At 54.2% G+C, this 18,714-nt stretch overlaps 1 protein-coding gene across 1 annotated transcript in view; it reads left to right on the forward strand.

The window, feature by feature from the left end:
- Nucleotides 1-18,214, forward strand: part of TRIOBP (TRIO and F-actin binding protein) — a 57,545-nt gene extending 39,331 nt beyond the window's left edge. The window contains exons 10-21 of the mRNA XM_055394941.2: nucleotides 1,435-1,503; nucleotides 1,628-1,717; nucleotides 2,105-2,214; nucleotides 3,730-4,255; nucleotides 4,901-5,011; nucleotides 10,649-10,796; nucleotides 12,516-12,618; nucleotides 13,415-13,574; nucleotides 13,656-13,769; nucleotides 14,765-14,851; nucleotides 15,649-15,812; nucleotides 17,492-18,214. Coding sequence (XP_055250916.1) covers nucleotides 1,435-1,503; nucleotides 1,628-1,717; nucleotides 2,105-2,214; nucleotides 3,730-4,255; nucleotides 4,901-5,011; nucleotides 10,649-10,796; nucleotides 12,516-12,618; nucleotides 13,415-13,574; nucleotides 13,656-13,769; nucleotides 14,765-14,851; nucleotides 15,649-15,810 — 1,680 coding nt within the window. The 3' untranslated portion in view covers nucleotides 15,811-15,812; nucleotides 17,492-18,214. The remainder of the gene's footprint in view (nucleotides 1-1,434; nucleotides 1,504-1,627; nucleotides 1,718-2,104; nucleotides 2,215-3,729; nucleotides 4,256-4,900; nucleotides 5,012-10,648; nucleotides 10,797-12,515; nucleotides 12,619-13,414; nucleotides 13,575-13,655; nucleotides 13,770-14,764; nucleotides 14,852-15,648; nucleotides 15,813-17,491) is intronic.
- Nucleotides 18,215-18,714: the final 500 nt, after the last annotated feature.

Here is an 18,714-nt window from a genome sequence, read left to right on the forward strand (position 1 = left end):
AATCCCTGCCCCACTTTACAGAGGAACAGTTGTCCTGTGTAGCAGCTCGGGTCACTCAGAAGAGCAGTGTGGTTCTAAGAGGGCCAGTCTCTCAGAACAGTCCCCGACGTCCTAGTGCCTGACCACACACCAGGTGCCATGAGAGACATTCCAGGGAGGGTTAGGAATTTCTGACCTCACCAGGAGGCTTAGGGACTATTTAGCCCTGTTTTACAATTCAGAAAACTGAAGCTCAGAGAGGTTGAGACACTTGACTAAAGACATCCAGCTAAGAAGGGATAAAATAGTTGTTACCCTGGTCTCTTGGATGCTAACGTCCTATTTCTCATGGGAGGCAGCGTGGAAAGAAGTAGAAAGTATCGTCCTGGTATACCCTTGAAAACTTAGCATCTTCTTGAGGAAAGAAAACCAAGTACTTGAAGTATTAACAACCAGAGCTTGCTGATGCGGGGGAGCTGTGGCGGACATGGGCTGACCCTGGCAGTGGGTGGGTCTTGACTGGCGTTCCAGCGAGTGGCCGGAAGCCCGGACTTGTGCTGAGCTTGGCACTTTCCTATCAGGCTGTTCTGATGCCCCCACCCCTCTCCTTTGTGTCCTGCCCACTAACCCCATCTGCAGCAGAGAGAAGCATTGCAGAAAGGTGCCCACATCATGAATGTACAGTGAAAGCATTCTCATAGCTGCGCATATATGTTGCCAGCACCTTGATCAAGAAACAGAATACGACCAGCTCTCAGACACCTCTCCTGGGCCCCCTTCTGGTCCTGCTCTCTGGGAGACTTGGCCTCGGCTGTTGGGGTGATCGATCCAGGAGTAGCATATGGAAGAAGATTTTTGAAGTCCTGGCCCCTGACTGGCTAGGCAAATACCCTTACACAGGTCACAACCCCTTCCTGGACTGCACCGGGCAGAATTTGCATATAGGAGCCTTGATGATCTTGGCGGAAAGGATCAGGAGGCCTATGGAATTGTCAGCAAATCAGGGAAGGGCTCTCAGAAGGAAATGGAGGGTGCAGTTAGTGAGGAGAAGCCAACTTATTTCACAGATGCTGCTCCTGAGGTTCAGAGAGGGAATAGAGGGGCTAACTACAAATGTGGATTTTGTGACTCTGCACTGTCCCCTGCCCCCCCCGCCCCTCAGCCCAGCTGGTGAGGGTGTCAGGCACCTGCTGCAAGCAGAACAGTTGACCTGGCAGCACCCAAGATGCCTGTGGAATGATGCACACACACACACTCTCATACCATGCCCCCGACCCTTCAGTTCAGTTCAGTTCAGTTCAGTCGCTTAGTCGTGTCCGACTCTTTGCGACCCCATGAACCACAGCACGCCAGGCCTCCCTGTCCATCACCAACTCCTGGAGTTCACTCAAACTCATGTCCATTGAGTCAGTGATGCCATCCAGCCATCTCATTCTCTGCATCTTTCCTTTGCAGTGGAAGAAGCATTGGTTTGTGCTGACCGACTCAAGCCTCAAGTACTACCGGGATTCCACCGCTGAGGAGGTGAGACAATGAAGTGGGAGGGCTCCTTCCCCCATCAGGTTCCAGGGGACCCCTGGTAGGGGGTCAGGGGGTTCAGGGAGGGATCACTGGAATCCATGGACCATCATGAGCCCTCCTGCTGCAGGCGGATGAGCTGGACGGCGAGATCGACCTGCGCTCCTGCACGGACGTCACCGAGTTCGCAGTGCAGCGCAACTATGGCTTCCAGATCCACGTGAGCCTGCGGGCAGCTGGGGGCGGTATCCCTGGAGGGCCCCCCAGAGGAGGTGTGGGGGTGGAGTGTAGCTTACCAGACTGGCTCCTATCACTCATTTTCCCAGAGACCTTGTCCTCAGAGCCAGCAAGAAGCTCTGCTGCCAACACTGAGCTTGTCGGGACAATCCCGGGTATCATCGGCAAGCCAATTCGAATGTTGGAGAGACTGTGGAGGGGACAGGGCTCTTCCGAGGCTAGGAGGGGAGGGTGTGCATCCTCTGCTTGTCTCCAGGCTCAAGACCTGAGATACCAGCCCCTGGGAGGGAAGGGCACCTCCCTGGAGCCGAGTGGGGAGGGAGCAAGGAAGCTGGCCAGGTGGCAACCTACCTGTGGGGTGGACTTGCAGACCAAAGACGCTGTCTATACCTTGTCGGCCATGACCTCGGGCATCCGGAGGAACTGGATCGAGGCTCTGAGGAAGACTGTGCGTCCCACCTCAGCCCCAGATGTCACCAAGTATGTGCTGGGCTCCGGGGCCTTTGGGGAGGTGCTTACCATCCCCCCTCCCCGCATCCTGAATGGGTATCCGGTGCTCGCCTGAGGGCCCTGGGCCTCAGTTTCTCTGCCAACAAAATAGGGATGGGGATGGGGCAGTGGATATCTGTGGCACTCATCCAGAAATACCTTGAGGTTTGGAGGTTGACTCTCATCCCATCCTGAAAAGGTGGGGAGAGGCCTCGGCTCTTTGGAGAAATGTCGCTGAGTCAAAGGGCCATGAGGTGGCTGACTGTCTGTGTGCCGAGGGGGCTGTGTCTGAGCCTGTGTCAGGGAGAGGGGATGGCTACTTCGTCTGGGTTGGGAACTCACTCCCTGTGGAGGTCGCTATGGGGAGAGGGGTGGGAGGGTTGAGTGACGTGGTGGTAGAGCCCCCACACAGTATAAACCCCAGATGTGGGACTTGCCTGGTAGTCCAGTGGTTAGGACTCTATGCTTCCACTGCAGGGGGGCACGGGTTCGATCCCTGGTGAGGGAGCTAAAAATCTCCCATGCCATGCCAAAAAGTAAATAAAATTAAATGTAAGTAAGCATCTTTTTAAATAAACAAAAAGCCCAGATGGCCATGAGGGTCGGAACTCTGGCTGTTGGGCAGCAGAAACTGAAGCGTGGTATTGAGGGCGCACAGAGTGTGTGTCCGCCTGCCCGGCCACACCCTGGCTGACAACCTTAGGCCAGTTGCTGTCTGGACTGAGTTTCAGATTCCTCACCTGTCATGCCAGGTGTCATGTGAGGATATGCACAGAGGCGCTTTATAAACTCTTGCCTCCTGTGCAGCTGGACTATGATTTACTGTATGGGCTTTGCTGCTATAGCAAAGAAACCCCAAACACAGGTTTATGCAAGGGAGAGGTTTATTTCTCAAGCCAGCCCAGAGCTGGTGGGGCCGCTGTGTGTCCCCTAGCCCCGGCCTTGCCTCTGGGACAGAACGCTGCTCACGTTCTCACGGCCAAGCCAGGAGCCGGGCCAGGGCGCACCTGGCCCTTCGGAGGGCGCCGCCTCTCGCTGCAGCTGTTACGTGTCTCCATGGTCCGTGCCTGTGCCGCCAGAGGCCACTGTTCACCTCACCTGCAGTGACCCTGGGCGTCTCCCCTACTCCACTGTGAGCCTCTTGAACCCAGGGCCTTGTCTCCCACCACACCCTTAACACTAATGCTGCCGTCACCATTCGCAAAGGCCTTCCTGGTCGCTTTGCACACATTCACTCATCTAGTCCTCACGTCCCTCCTGTGAGAGACATTGTTGTCCCACATTACAGATGAGATGCCTGAGGCTTAGAGAGGGCGGCCAGGTTCCCTGGAAGCGGCGGAGCTGGGATGGTTCCCAGGATCTGTTCATGATGAAGCTGTAGTTCTGCCCTGCTTCCTCCACTGGGGTCTGTCCCCAGGCCCCGGCGCACGGGTCACACTCCAGAAGTGCTTGTTTTGGGACCAAGCAGGCCAGGTCCCGCCTGACGTGGCTCTGCTGGCCCCCTAGGCTCTCAGACTGCAACAAGGAGAACACGCTGCACAGCTATGGCACCCCAAAGGGCCCCCTGAAGTCAGGGGAGCAGCGGGTGGGCTCTGAGGTCATCAGCCGGGGCGGCCCCCGGAAGGCAGACGGGCAGCGGCAGTCGCTGGACTACGTGGAGCTCTCCCCGCTGACTCAGGGCTCCCCGCAGCGGGCCCGCACCCCGGCCCGCACCCTTGACCGCCCGGCCAAGCAGGAGGAGCTGGAGCGGGACCTGGCCCAACGCTCCGAGGAGCGACGCAAGTGGTTCGAGGCCACGGACAGCCGGGCCACAGAGACACCGACAGGCGAGGGTCCACGCCGGGTCCTGGGTGCCCCCCTGACCGAGGACCAGCAGAGCCGGCTCAGCGAGGAGATCGAGAAGAAGTGGCAGGAGCTGGAGAAGCTGCCCCTTCGGGAGAACAAGCGGGTGCCTCTCACCGCCCTGCTCAACCAAGGCCACGGGGAGCGCCGGGGGGCCCCGAGTGACAGCCACGAGGCACTGGAGAAGGAGGTAGGCGGGCACGGCTGGCTTCTGGGAGCCTCCTCACCCCACCAGCGCCCTTAACATCCCTGCACTCATGCTGTAGCATTAGTTCTTGCATACCTGCAGTGAGGGGGAGCTCACCCCTGAGCCACTGACACTTCAGATGCCTTGTGAACTGGATACTTCTTTCCTGGACCTCGGGGATCTTTTGTTTTTGTTTGTTTTTCCCCATCTTTGTTCTGTCCTCAGCAGTCCCAGGGAAGGGAAGGGGGAAGAGAAGGGAGCGACCATTTATTGAGCACCTTTTGCACACCAAGCCTTGTACTAGGCCCTCCTTACTTACAATGGCTCATGTAGTCCTCACCTGGTCACATGGCAGTTTCATGGTCCCATAGGGTAGACCACCTCACTGTTTTACTGATGGAAAACAGGCTCCAAGAAGTTTCCTCCCACCTATATAATAGGTAAATATCTTTGACCGTGGTATCCTGCTCCCAACCCTATTGAGCCTTTTTCTCTGGGCTAGTGCTCTCCCAGGTCCCTGACCTGGCCATCCAGGAAGCATCTGGAACATCCCCCTTGCCCGTGTGTCCTTGCCAGGGCTACTTCATCCCGCCAGCTCCATTCCCCCTTCAAGACCCTCACTGACCTTGTCTCCCCCCATCCCCGTAGGTCCAGTCCCTTCGTGCCCAGCTGGAGGCATGGCGTCTCCAAGGGGAGGCTCCTCAGGGTGCACCCAAGTCCCAGGAGGATGGCCATATACCCCCTGGCTACATCTCACAGGTAAGGCCATGGAGCTGTTGTGGTGGGGGGTGGGGACAGGTTTCTGGTTGCCATGTTTTGAGAAAACAGCTGATATTCTGGGAGCCTTTCCTGTACTGGAGTGGAACCCGGGTGAGGCCTTTGATGTGCACCATCTCACTTAATCTCCTCAGAGGGTGGACGTGAGGACTGTGCCCATTTTGCAGACAAGGCCACTGAGCTATGAGAGGGTATATCACTTGCCTGAGGTCAGCCGGTCCACAGATGTCAAAGGTGGGATTTGAACTCGGGTTCAGGTGACTGCAGAGCCCATGAGTGAGCCCCCATGTGACCTTCTGTACTTAGACTCCCTTCCTCTGTACGGCTTTGGGGAAGAGGGGCCTGATGGAGCATGGGACCCCCAGTGGGCAGGCCCCTGGGAAAGTGAAAGTCGCTCAATTGTGTCCAACTGTTTGCGACCCTGTGGACTATACAGTCCATGGAATTCTCTAGGCCAGAATACTTTAGTGGGTAGCTATTCCCTTCTCCAGGGGATCTTCCCAACCCAGGGATCAAACCCAGGTCTTCCACATTGCAGGCGGATTCTTTACCAGCTGAGCCACCAGGGAAGGCTAGGCCCCTGGGAGTCACTCCCTAAACACTGGGAGATCCTGCCAGGCGGAGGCCCTACGCACGGTGGTCTGCAGGACACGGGTGCCTCAGCGGCCCTCGGGGGACGCACGGCCTGCCCAGGACAGCGGCTCTCAACAGGGGTTGATTTTGTTCCCCTGGGGACATTTTGGCTGTGTCCAGAGACACTTTTGATTGTCATGTCTGGGACAACTAGTTCTCCAGAAAAAATACGTGTGCATGTACACACTGACACACTTATATATGTTTATTGTAAAATTTTACTGATATAGAGCATGTTTAGTGTGCAACTTACAAATAAAAAAATACGTCATGCTTCTATTGTGAATTCCATATTGCAGATTGATTTTTCTCAGAGTACTTTTGTTGATTTCTCCAAATGCTTGTATCCACAGCAAACTGACAAACAAGTGTCGTTCTAACATGAATGTTGGTTGGCATTTTTTTGTGTGTGAATGAGTAAGACAGCCAGATATATGCCTAAACTTTACTTGGTCAATGTCATGAGCAACTTCTTTGCTGAACTGGAGAATACTTTACTGTTGAGACTATTTGAAAATATTCTTTTAAGGACATTTCTTGGGTTTTTGTTCTGTGTACAATGTGCCAGTCAGAGCTAGTGCACATTTTGAAGTTTCATCTGTACTGTGAGCATTAATAGCTTTTTCTCATCATTTGGTTAAGTCTAGACAATCAACAAAACAGTAAATCAAGCTCTGATTTGTAATGTTTACCAGTTTCCATGGTGTAAATATTCCTGCTATGGCTGATGTCCCTGAACAGAGTTGGGAAGCTGTGCACCGACCATCATGTGGCATTTCCACCCTGCAGAAACAGGACATGTAAATAACCTCAGAGCATAGCTAATAATAAAACGCAGTGAAATAATTAGGAGATAATGAACCTTGAGTAGCAGCTTTGTTTTAGCACTTGTTTGTCTTTGGCTGCATTGGGTGTTAGTTGCTGCCCTCAGTCTCTTCATTGCTGTGTGCCGGCTTCTCTCTCGTTGGAACGCACCGCTTAGCTGTCCCTCGGCATGTAGGATCTTAGTTCCCCTACCAGGGACTGAACCTGTGTTCCCTGCATTGGAAGGCAGATGCCCTGGACTGCCAGGGAAGTCCCTCAGCCTTTTTTTTAATGTAACTAATTATAAGTTTATATAATTTCTAATAACAGCTATGCTAAATAGCTGCACCACAGAATTCCTAAAAACTTGACAATTGCTGTTCCCCAGGTAGCACACTCTTGCCTGAACCAAAAAAAAAAAAAACAAAAGAAGGCTAGGGTCCCAGGCTCTGGGAAGGGAGGCCTTCTAGAGGTTCCAAGGGAGCGTGGGGCTCTCAGGAAGTGTTCCTGGAGCTGGGGGTGGGGGCGGGGGCTGAGGCAGGAGGGGGAGGGCCGCTGGGTGTTTATCAAGGAGACACCCACTGCCAAGCTGAGGAGCTGGTACCGCCACCTACACACCTGAGGAGGTTTGGGGTCTGGGACGCGACATCAAGAAGGTGGGGTTGGCGTGCAGGGCGTCTGGGAAGGGGCGCAGCCAGCACTAGCCCAGGGAGCTAGGACGATCCTGAAGGAGGGGAAGGGAGAGGGTGTGGGGGGGGAGGGAGGCTTCAGACTGGCCCACTGCCCCGAGGAAGGCAGTGGGGAGCCGGCCGGGAGCCGGGGCTACCCTGCAAGGCCTAGGGCCATCTGGGGCTGAGTGGTTCTGGAACGTTCAGCTGAAGGGAGCCCAGGGCTGAGGGGAGTTGGGGGTGTATTGTGGAGTGTGAGCTTGGGGATCATCTGATGTGGGGAAGGGAAAAGGGTGGGCCCAGTTACTGTCAGGGCTCCCTTGAGGCCAGAGGAAGGTGGGGCATCTCTAGACAGGATAGGGGCCAGCACCACCACCTGAGGCCTCCGGGGACCTCAGAGATGCCCCCCTACCCACCCCAGAGGGCTTCAGATTGAGCTTGGTGGACCCCTTGGACACCCCAAAGGCTGCCTTTTTTGGCTGGGTCCATCCACAGTTGTTGGTCCCGCAGCAGCACCATCTTTGACTATTAGAATCTGCTTTAATTTCCCTTTGCAGGAAGGTTTCTGTCACTAAAATGAAGTTAGAAAAGCACTGCTCTGACTTCTCAGGGTACAGATGGGGAAACAGAGACCCAGAGAGGAGGCGAGTCCTCCAAGCTGGCGGCAGACCTGTGTCTGCAGTCCTGGCTTCCTGGTCCCCAGGCACTCGCTGGGCTCCCCAAGGCTGTCAGCATTTCATCCTGTTAGATTGGGAGGGCAGGGGTAGCAGGTGGAGTGGGGGGTGAAAAGGGCATAATGGGGAAACAGCCCAAGACGGGGTGGGAGAGGGTACCCAAAAAGAGGAGCTGAACCATCTGTGTCCTCTTAGGCCCCGGGGGAGGCAGCTGGAGAGTCAGTGGACCCTAGTGAGGTGACCGCAGGGCAGGCATTCCCAAGCCTGGTATCTCAGGCCGAGGGGTGCCCCCTTCCAGCTTGTGGGGTTTGCCACCACAGGACAGCAGCTAGGGGGCCTGGGTCTTCGGTGCCTACTGCAGTAGGGGCCACGGGCACTTCTTTACCTACTTTGATCCATGTCAGTGGTGGCAGCGACACACTGGGCCCTCAGGAAGGCAGGCCAGAGGGAGCAGCGGCTGGCCTTCTAGGAGCCCCTCATGGGCTAGTGCCCACCTCCTGACATCAGCCTCTGGATGCCCTATTGGCTGCCGGGTCTGCCGGCCTGGTGGGGCTCTTTCAGAACAGCGGTCCCATCTCCTGTGGGCTCCTGTCTCTACAGGTGGGTGATCTCTATAGTGAACGCTGACTTAGCTCAGGGAGCCTTGCAAGTTGGTCTTATGGGATCTGTATTACAGATGAGGAGATTGAGGCTGAGAGAGGGGAAGGGCTTGTTCAGGTTCACTCCATGGTTCAGCCAGGACTAGGACCCGGCCTGTGGAACTCCCAAGGCCACGTTCTATTGCCCCACCTGAGGGGACACACAGAGGACTGGCACAGAGGCTCAGTGAGACAGGCGTCCCCTGCCTACTGCTCAGAACACCTGGATCCAGGGGACCTGGCCCTTGTCCTTTCCCCTGACTGGCCCGTGCAGCCCCCCAGATGTGGCCGCTGGTGCAAGGTGGGGGTCATCCTCCCGCCCCAGCCGTGAGGTGCCCTGTGCCTTGGGGGAGGACTCAGCTTCTCATCTGCATTGGGTCTCTTATCCATGCCTCCCGTTTCTCCCTTGGCTCTTCCCCTTCCCTTTTGAATGATCTTAAACATATATTAATCATGTAAGAAATTTGTTTACATTTTCAAAAATAATTTCAAACAAGTCAAAAGGTTAGAAACAAATGTGTGAACTCTCCTTCCCTTGCCTGCTTCCAGCCCCAGGGGTTACCTTGGTTACCTTTTAAGCATATCTGTATAGTTTTCTGTTGCAGCTGTAATGAATTGCCAGAAACATAAGTAACATACATTGATCATCTCACAGTTCTGTAGAGTAGAAGTCTAACATGGGTCTCCCCAGGCTCATAATAAAATCCAGGCATCCACGGGATCTCGTTCCTTTCCGTAGGCTCTGGGGAGGCTCCATCTCCTCACCTTTTCTAGTGTCCAGCAGTCGCCTGCATTCCTTGGCTCATGGCCCTTCCATCATCTTCAGAACTCATGCAGGAGAGTCCGGTCCTTCTCACTTCCCACTGGGCTCCTGCCTTAGTCCCCTCTTCCTCTCCCTGCTCTCCTGCCTCCTCTTCCACATCCAAAGACCCTGTGATTACTTGGGTCCCAGAGGATAATCTAGGATAATCTCCCTATTTTAAGGTCAGCTGATTAGCAATCTCTAGTCCCCTGGGCTGTGTAAGGTAACATATTCGCTGGTTCTCGGAGTAGGGCGTGGACATCTTCAGAGGGTCACCCACTCTACTTTACAGGGTAGCCTTCTACACCTTTTTCTGTGTCGTTATGCACAGGCACTCAGACCTACAGCTCTTAAGCGTTTTTGGTCCGTGAATGGCATCACACCACGTGTATCATCAGAAAGCAGCTTTCATGACCTAATTTTCGAGACACCTTTCCACAGCAGTCTGCGTGGGCAGCTCTATCTTTTAACAGCTGTCCGGATCCTTTGTAAAGTGCAATCCCATAACTTATTTAAGAGCTTCCCTGTTAGGTACTTAGCTTGTTTCCAGTTTTCATCTGTTACCAACCTGGCCGCAGGCAATACCCTTGTCTAAGAGTCTTTGTTACATGCGTGACTTTCTGTGGGGGCATTCCTAGGAGTGGACCTGCCAGGTTAAAGGGTCATTAAAATTTGATGACGCCACCAAACTGCCCTCCACACACCCGGCTGCAGCTGACTCTCCCAGCAGTGGGTATTATCAGTCATTTAAAAACTTGCCGGTCTTGTCTACACAGCCCCATTTTGTGCTAAGTCATCAATTTCAGTTTGCTTACTCAGCATCTGCCACAAGTCAGGCCTGGCCTAGACCCCAGGGACTCTGAGCTGTATCAGATCTTCTTCGTTTGTGGGGGGAAATTTATAATCTGGCAGAAGCAGAGCCTTTAAAATCAGGGGAGAGACTGACCAGAGTCAGAACTTGGAGGATATTTTAGCCGGGCTGCAGGCCAAGTGGATTATCCTGGAAGAGAAAGTTGTAAAAGAATGTTCCAGGCAGTGGGAATAACATGAGCTAAAGCTCAGAGGTGTGAACATGCCATGAGCTGTTTTGTTTTGTTTCTTTTTTAAGTAACTATGATGTTCCTTGGTTGGGGAGGGCTTAGGTTGAGACCATCGGGGTTGGCAGGGACTTTCTCTGTGGGATGGGAAGCCCAGAAGGGTTTGAAGCAGAATAACAGGCTGGGGGTTGTGGGTGGCAGGAAGCAGGGACAGATACAGGCTGATGATGCCAGGGTCTTGGGGAGGTGGTGAAGCCTGGACCAGGGCAGGCCTGCCCCCGAGGCTTCTTGCCTCAGGCTGGGAAAGGGGCACTACCCGGGCCATGGGGGCAGCCCCGTGATGGCCTGGCCTCCCACCTGCAGGAGGCATGTGAGCGCAGCCTGGCAGAGATGGAGTCTTCGCACCAGCAGGTGATGCAGGAGCTACAGCGGCACCATGAGCGGGAACTGCAGCGGCTGCAGCAGGAGAAGGAGTGGCTCCTGGCTGAGGAGACGGCGGCCACAGCCTCAGGTGAGGACCCTGGGCAGGAACGGCACACAGGGCCCGGCCCCATGAGCCTGCAAGCTGTGGCTTCTCTTGACTGGAGGTGTTTAAATAAGAGATGAGGGTCTGGTGCCAAACTTGTGGTGAGGGGTCCGGAGCGCCTAGATATGGCCTCTAACCCTACTTGCAAAGGGGAGACCAAGGCAATAATTGATTTCCCCCTACACACAGACCATGGGTTAGGGTTAGTCTTCTCCCTCAGGGACCTGTGGCTACTGGGAGGCCCACCTCAAGCCACATACACACACACACTGAGCTGCAGTTCCACAGCCAAAAATCCATGCCATGTGCTGGGGAGAGACTGATTAGCCACAGACCCTGCTCTTATATGAGTGCCGTCTCACTGGGCCAGTGGGCTGGACCCAGGGGAGAGCAAGGAAAGGTGTCGGCATTTAACCAAACCCTGTTACACACATGAGCAACCTTGGTCCTTGCAGTGCCCCAGGGAGTGAACCCACTTCACAGATGAGGAAACTGGGGCTCAGAAGTTAGCAACTTATCCCAGATGACACAGCTTAGAGGTATTAGAAGATGGAGCTGGAGCACAGAGCACTCTGACTACAAAGCCATGCTCTAAACCCTTCCCTCTGCTCTTCCAAGTCAGGAACAGGTATACCCAAGATTCTGGCCAGCTCTCCCTCTCTGTCCCCTGCAGACCTGCTGTGTGTGTCTGGCACATCCTAGACACTTCCATGGGGTTTGCAGAATAATAGAAATGATGAAAGAGGTCACATGATTTGGAACTTGCCACCTGCCAGTGTTTAAGCACTCAAACTGAGGGCCCCTCATCCCAAACCCTGGGGTCAGTGTGTTTTGCATTTTAGGAAGATAACCCAGGATATCCTCCCCCAGCAGGGTCTGGGTTTCACCTTGAAATCTAGCACTAAGATTTAGCGGTGAAATTTCTGTGTTGCTCTTAAGTAAGATAATAATGACCAGAAATAGCCTTGGGTCTGTTCAGGTTGGGGATTGCACCAAAAGAGTTATGAAACACTTTCAGTGTTCAGAGATTTTGGATTTTGGAATTATGGATAAGACAATGAATGAGGACTTGTTTAATCCTCACAACAACACCGTGTGAGTGTGAAAAGAGACTCAGTCCTTGGGGGCCTGCAGACTGAAAATAAACCAGTGAGGGCCAGTGTCTGAGTACTGCCTCTGTGCCAGGCATTGTTCTGTTCTGCATGCTCTACTCACATCTCCCAGTAACCCATGAGGAAAGGCGTTTTTTGTTATCCTTGTTTTCCAGATAAGGATTCAAGGCACAGAGAGGTTAGGTCCCTTGCACAAAGTCACACAAATTTGTACCGGCCACAGAGCCAGTGTTCTTGACTACTTGGCTGGGCCAGGCAGATGGACCTTGTTAAAGAACCTTCCAGGCTCAGCAGGGAGGACTGTGTGTAGTCTTATCCAGAAATCATGAATAACAAGAGGTACTGGTGGTCAGACACTGAAATTTCTCCCCAGCAGAGTCCTTCAGACAGGTTCTGTCATCCTCCCATGTTAGACAGGCTCAGAGAGGTTGAACAGCTTACCCAAAGCCACTCAGTCCATGACACAGCCCAGCCCAGCACTCTGTGCTTACCACTCTCTGCTCCTGTCTCCACGTGGAGTCCCAGAGGAAGTGCAACTCATCGCTCCTGACCCCTCCCCAATCTCCCTTCTACCTCTCTGCCCTGCTTCCAGCCATTGAAGCCATGAAGAAAGCCTACCAGGAAGAGCTGAGCCGGGAGCTGAATAAGACACGGACTCTCCAGCAGGGTCCAGACGGCCTCTGGAAACAGCACCAGTAAGAGGGCGATGGGGCCCTGCAGCCTGGAGGCAGGGCCTCCCTCTAAGCCGGGGGGCCCAGCTGTCCACTCTGCTGGTTATGAGTGAGGGACCTGTGCTGAGAACCCTGGGCAGGGGACCATGTCAGTTTGCCCCCAGCTGAGATTCTTGTTCCAGTCATGTGGCACAGGGAACAGAAGCGGCAGGACACCCCACACCAGTGCGCACAACTGTTCTCAGGCCCCTTCTTGTCTATCCATTCTCAGTCTCCACCCTCTCTTCCCCTCTTTAGTGTCCCCTAGAACTGGGCTTAGGGTCTTCCCTGGTGGCTCAGATAGTAAAGAATCTGCCTGCAATGCTGGAGACCCATGTTCAGTTCTTGGGTCAAGAAGATCCCCTGGGGGAGGGCATGGCAACCCATTCCAGTATTCTTGCCTAGAGAATACCATGGGCAGAGGAGCCCAGCAGGCCAGTCTATGGGGTCACCAAGAGTCGCACACGACTGAGTGACTAATGCACACACATCGAGCAGGGCTGCAGTAGCAGCCGGTGGGTGTCCCTCCCTGTCAGAGCACAGCTCTGGAATGCTGGGGCTATGGAGGCGTTAAGAGATGGGCTTCTCCAACCCACCCCCCTCACAGAGGAGGCGCCTGCACCCTAGAGAGGCTGACACCAGTTCACAGCCCCACAGTGGGCCGAAGGCAAAACTAGGGCAAGAATCAGGAGTCCTGAGCCGCTTCAAGTCTGCATGACCTGACCCGGCTTGGCCAAGGGCCAGAGAACCTGGGCCATCCTCCCCGACTCTACCCTGGCAGGTCAGACGTGGAGGCGCTGAAGCGGGAGCTGCAGGTGCTATCAGAGCAGTACTCGCAGAAGTGCCTGGAGATTGGGGCCCTGACGCGGCAGGCTGAGGAGCGAGAGCACACACTGCGGCGCTGCCAGCAGGAGGGCCAGGAGCTGCTGCGCCACAACCAGGTGGGCCTTGGCCCCCCGGGGGTGTGGGCAGGGCATGGGCATCCCAGCACCCCTGCACTGACCATCCCCTCCCCCTCCCAGGAGCTGCACACCCGCCTGTCCGAGGAGATTGACCGGCTGCGCAGTTTCATCGCCTCTCAGGGGACGGGCAATGGCTATGGTCGCAGCAGCGAGCGGAGCTCCTGTGAGCTGGAGGTGCGCCCGCACCCCCCCACCCTGTGCCAGGCCTCCTAGCTGGGGCGTGGAGCCTGGGCCTTGGGAGGGTACCTGGATAGGCTGGGTCTGCCCTGCAGTGTGGAGAGGACAGGGTAGCTCGGAAGGAGGCCTGCTGTGCACCCAGCACTCCTGGGCCAGCTGGGTGAAAGTTCTCCACCTGAATCCTATCTCCTACCTGCTGTGTGACCGTGGCAAGTCACCTCACCTTTTTGAGTCCTAGTTGCTCATCTGTAAAATGGAGCTAGCCCCTCCCTTACTGAGAGAAGCTGGGATGAGAAAATGTATATGTGATCCCAGGATCACCCTCGTCTTTGGTTATATTTAACAAAAATCTGTACACAGCTTTACTCTCTGCCTGGCATTTCTATAAGCCCTTATATCTGCTAAATCATTGAAGCTTCTAGCAGTTTTATGAAAAAGATGCTGTTGCTGTCCCCATTTTACAGTTGAGGAAACTGAGACACAGGAAGGTCAAGTACCTTGCCCAGGGTTACATGGCTTGTCAGTGTGGGAGCTGAGATTTGAACCAGGCAGCCTGGCTGCAGAGTCTTAAGCTTTTAAGCCTCCCTTGCCCTGGCTGATCCTGTCTCCTTCTCAGTCAGGTCAGAATAGAAGTACCTGTTCATCAGGGTTTGGGGAGGGGGTTAATGAGGAAGCCCAGCCCTCTCTGGCTCACAGTAGGGCCATACTGTGGCTTCTTTTCATGATCTTTGCCCTCAAGTTGAGGGCCTGGTGCTGTGTTGTGACCACAGCAGGGGTGACCATAAGATATCCACTCACATGATACAGACGGGCTGAGAGAGCAAGGAGAAACCAGAGAGGGCTTCCTGGAGGAGTCTTCCCCCAGGGACCCTGGTGCAGGTTTGGAGCTGCCTTCTAGGGGCCCAAAGCAGAGGAAGCCAGGCTTTGGGGTGTGGTAGGCCAGGGTAGCTCTGGACTCTGGCCCCAGGTCAGCCTGGAACCTGTGACCTCAGGTGCTGCTGCGAGTGAAGGAGAACGAGCTGCAGTATCTGAAGAAGGAGGTGCAGTGCCTCCGAGATGAGCTCCAGATGATGCAGAAGGTGAGTCCCAGCCAACTGAGGTAGGGTGCCAGAGGGGTGGGGAGCCCCTGGATCCAGCTGTGCCCCCATCCTGTGAACACCTGTTCTGTGACGGCCACTCCTGGCCTCATTAGGCCCTCCCCGTGCCTCCCGCATGTAGGAGTCAGTATTCCCATTTACAGACAAACTGAGGCTAAGTGATTTGCTCCAGGCCACCCTTGTTTTTATTGGGTTAGCCCAAAACTTCTTTGGAGTTTTTCCATAACATCTTACAGAAGGGACCCGAGCGAACTTTTTGGCCAACCAGTATTTCATCAGAAAATATTTATTGAGTACCTACTACGTGCTCAGCACTATACTGGGTGCTGGGTGACTCGCTGTGGACCAGACCAAAATCCCTGTCCTTGTGGAGTGTGCGTTCCCAGAAGCCTGTGTTTCTGGGAGCTGGGGCACTGAGAGTTGGGGCCCAGCCTGACCCACCCTTGGTGCTGTGTCCATGTGTCTTTGGCAACGCGCTGTGTGTTGGTGGTTCTGGGAGACTCCTGGAAAGGGCCCAAGCCCTGGGCCAGGCTGACCTGCCCTCCCAGCCACTCACTTGCATGTGTGGCCTCAGACAGGAGCTTCACCATCCTGAGCCTTGGTTCTCATCTTGAATGGGATGGAAATGATGCCGAAACCTGTGTCACTGGGTGGGGCGGGGGAGCCATTTGGGGAGGCCACCTAGAGGGGGCTTGGAGGGGCCTGGCTGTTTGTGCCGGCAGATGGGTGGGGCCAGGAGGGAGGGCTCCCTGCCCTCACAGTGCCTCCCCGGCCCCCAGGACAAGCGCTTCACCTCGGGAAAGTACCAGGACGTGTACGTGGAGCTGAACCACATCAAGACGCGGTCGGAGCGGGAGATTGAGCAGCTGAAAGAGCACCTGCGCCTCGCCATGGCTGCCCTGCAGGAGAAGGAGGCTGTGCGCAACAGCCTGGCCGAGTAGAGGTGGGCGCCGCGGGACAGGTGCCGCAGGGCGGGCGCCGCAGGGCAGGCAGGGGGAGGCCATCACGGTGCCAGGCCTGGAGGTGTGACCTCAAGGCTCACCTGCATCTGAAAACCCGCGCTGCCCCCTGGCCCAAGGCACTTTTCTCCTCCCAGCCTCCGTCTCCCTGTCTGGGTAGGGGGACAGGGACACCAGCAACTCAGGGCCATCCCGGGGATCCGTCAGACTCGCCCTGAGGCTGCTCTGTGAGCTGGAGCGCATTGCCTTCTCAGGTGGGCCAGCCAGTTCAAGCATGTGATTATCAGCCCTGTCCCTGCCATGTGACAGTGGGAGCTTCTTAACACAGAGCCACAGCTGCAGCCCTGCACCGTCCACACCCCTTCTCAGGCCTGGCAGTGCCCTAACTGATCAGCCTGGGCTTGGGTGGCACATCCAGTGTGGGTGTGCCTACCTCCTCATCAGACCCAGCAGCATAGCTCGCTAGTGTGTGTGTGCTAATCACCCACAGGTTCCTTCCTCTGAGCTTCACACCCCAGACGTCACTGGAGGCCATGTTCTGTCCCACTCAGTCTCACAGTCATCCCTGACTTTGCAGGGTCTGAGACTTTTTTTAAAAAATATTTTATTTATTTAATTTGGTTGCACTGGGTCTTAGTTACGGCATGTCGGATCTAGTTCCCTGACCAGGGATTGAACCCAGGCTCCCTCCATTGGGAGCACAGAGTCTTAGTCACTGGACCACCTGGGAAATCCCTCTGAGATATTTTTATGATGCCTTTCCTCCTGCCCTGTCTACCTGGAGCTTCCTCTTTCTAACACGTCCTTGGGGACTTCTTAAGGCACTCAGGAGAGGCCACCCTGCGGGCCAGGTGTGGGGAGCAGCCCAGAGGAGCAGGTCTGGCCCAGCCTTTGGGGTTGAGAGGCTTTAGAAGGACCTGCTGGTCACACTTCCCTGGCCTCAGCCAGACTCCTTTGCTCTATTTTTTAATTGAAATGTAGTTGATTTACAGTGTTACAATTTACAATGTTGTTTTAGTTTCTGGTGTATAGCAGAGTGATGCAGTTATATATACTGGGTTGGCCGAAAAATTTGCATTTTTCCGTAAGGTGTTATGGAACGAACTTTTTGGCTAACCCGATAGAGATATAGATATGTTCTTTATCAGAATTGTTTTCATTATATTTTATTATAAGATATTGAATATAGTTTCCTGTGCTATACAGTAGGACTTTATTATTTATCTATTTTACACATAGTAGTTTATATCTGCTAATCCCAAACTCCTAATTTATTCCTCCCCCACCCCCACTTTCCACTTTGGTAACCATACGTTTGTTTTCTGTGTCTATGAGTCTGTTTCTGTTTTGTAAATAAATTCATTTTATCTCTTTTAGATTCCACATACAAGTGATATCATATGATATTTGTCTTTCTCTATCTGACTTATTGCACTGTGTATGATCATCTCTAGGCACATCCATGTTGCTGCAAATGGCATTATTTCATTCTTTTTTATGGCTGAGTAATATTCCATGTATTAATATGTGTATACTTTATCCATTCACCTGTCAATGGACACTTAGGTTGCTTCCGTGTCTTAGCTGTTGTAAATAGTGCTGCTGAGGACGTTGGGGTGCATTTTTTTTCTAATTAGCAGACTCCCCCACTCTTGTCTTCTAGGTCCTCGTGGTCCAGCCCACTGCAGACCCCCCAGTCCAGGGGGACCAATCGCCTTCCTTCCCTGCTGGACGGACGTCAGAAGCCAAGCTTTCTCCCCACCCTCTGTGGGCTCACACCCACATGCACTCACACCCACCACACACATGCACACACACACACACACACACACACAGCAACATACACACATACACATGTACACTCTGCGTATCTGAGCGCGCCCCTAGCACTGGGTCTTACCTTGCACCTTCTTCAGGATTTTATATGTGAAGAGATTTTTATATAGATTTTTTTTTCCTTTTTTTTTTTTCCCAAAAACACTTTATACTTTTTAAAAAAGCAATTCCTGGTGGCACATGCCTCCAGCACCAGCCCCCGCTCTGTCTCCAGCCACCTGCTTGGGCTTCTGGGCCTGTGTCCCCATCTGTGGTCTAGCGAAGGCCCGGCAGTAGCTGTGGCAGGGTGGACTTGGTGGGAGAGGCAGGGAGCCGGCCACCCTCTTCCTACCCTACCTCCCACTAACTACTTCCTGCCCTGGGGGGACCCACTCCCTGGGACTCTGGACAGAGGGACAGATGGACAGAGGGAGCCGGTAGCTGTCCCCACAGCCCCGCCCCCTCCTCTGAGCGGGTGCTGGGCATAGATCTGTGGGAGCTGCCCCGTGCAGGCATTTCTCTCCTGCTCCGTGAGCCTTCTTAACTTAATAAAATGTTCTGGCAGCTCTGGTGTCCTGGATGGCCTATGCAGGGTGGGTGGCGGAGGTTGGGGGTTCTTTTTTTTTTTTAATTAGAGGATAATTACTTTACAATATTGTGATGGTTTCTGCCATATATCATCATGAATCAGCCATAGGTACATGGGGATATATGGGTATATCTATCCTATATGTAGTCCGCCAGACTCCTCCGTCCATGGGATTCTGTAGGCAGGACCTGGAGTGGGTTGCCATGCCCTCCTCCGGGGGATCTTCTTGATCCAGGTATTGAACCCTTGTCTCTTACATCTCCTGCGTTGGCAGGCAGGTTCTTTACTACTAGCACTACCTGTGAAGCCCATGTAGGTGCATATATATATATATAGAGAGAGAGAGAGAGAGAGAAAGGCATCCCGTATGTCCCCTCCCTCTTGAACCCCCGTCCCACCTTCCCCCCATCCCACCCCTCTACGTTGAGCACCAGCTTTGGGTTCCCTGCATAATACAGAAGACTGTCTGTATGGTCAGAGTT

This window comes from Moschus berezovskii, chromosome 6, assembly GCF_049115385.1.
Source record: "Moschus berezovskii isolate FMDL1 chromosome 6, NW_MosBer_1.0, whole genome shotgun sequence".
Classification (NCBI taxonomy): domain Eukaryota; kingdom Metazoa; phylum Chordata; class Mammalia; order Artiodactyla; family Moschidae; genus Moschus; species Moschus berezovskii.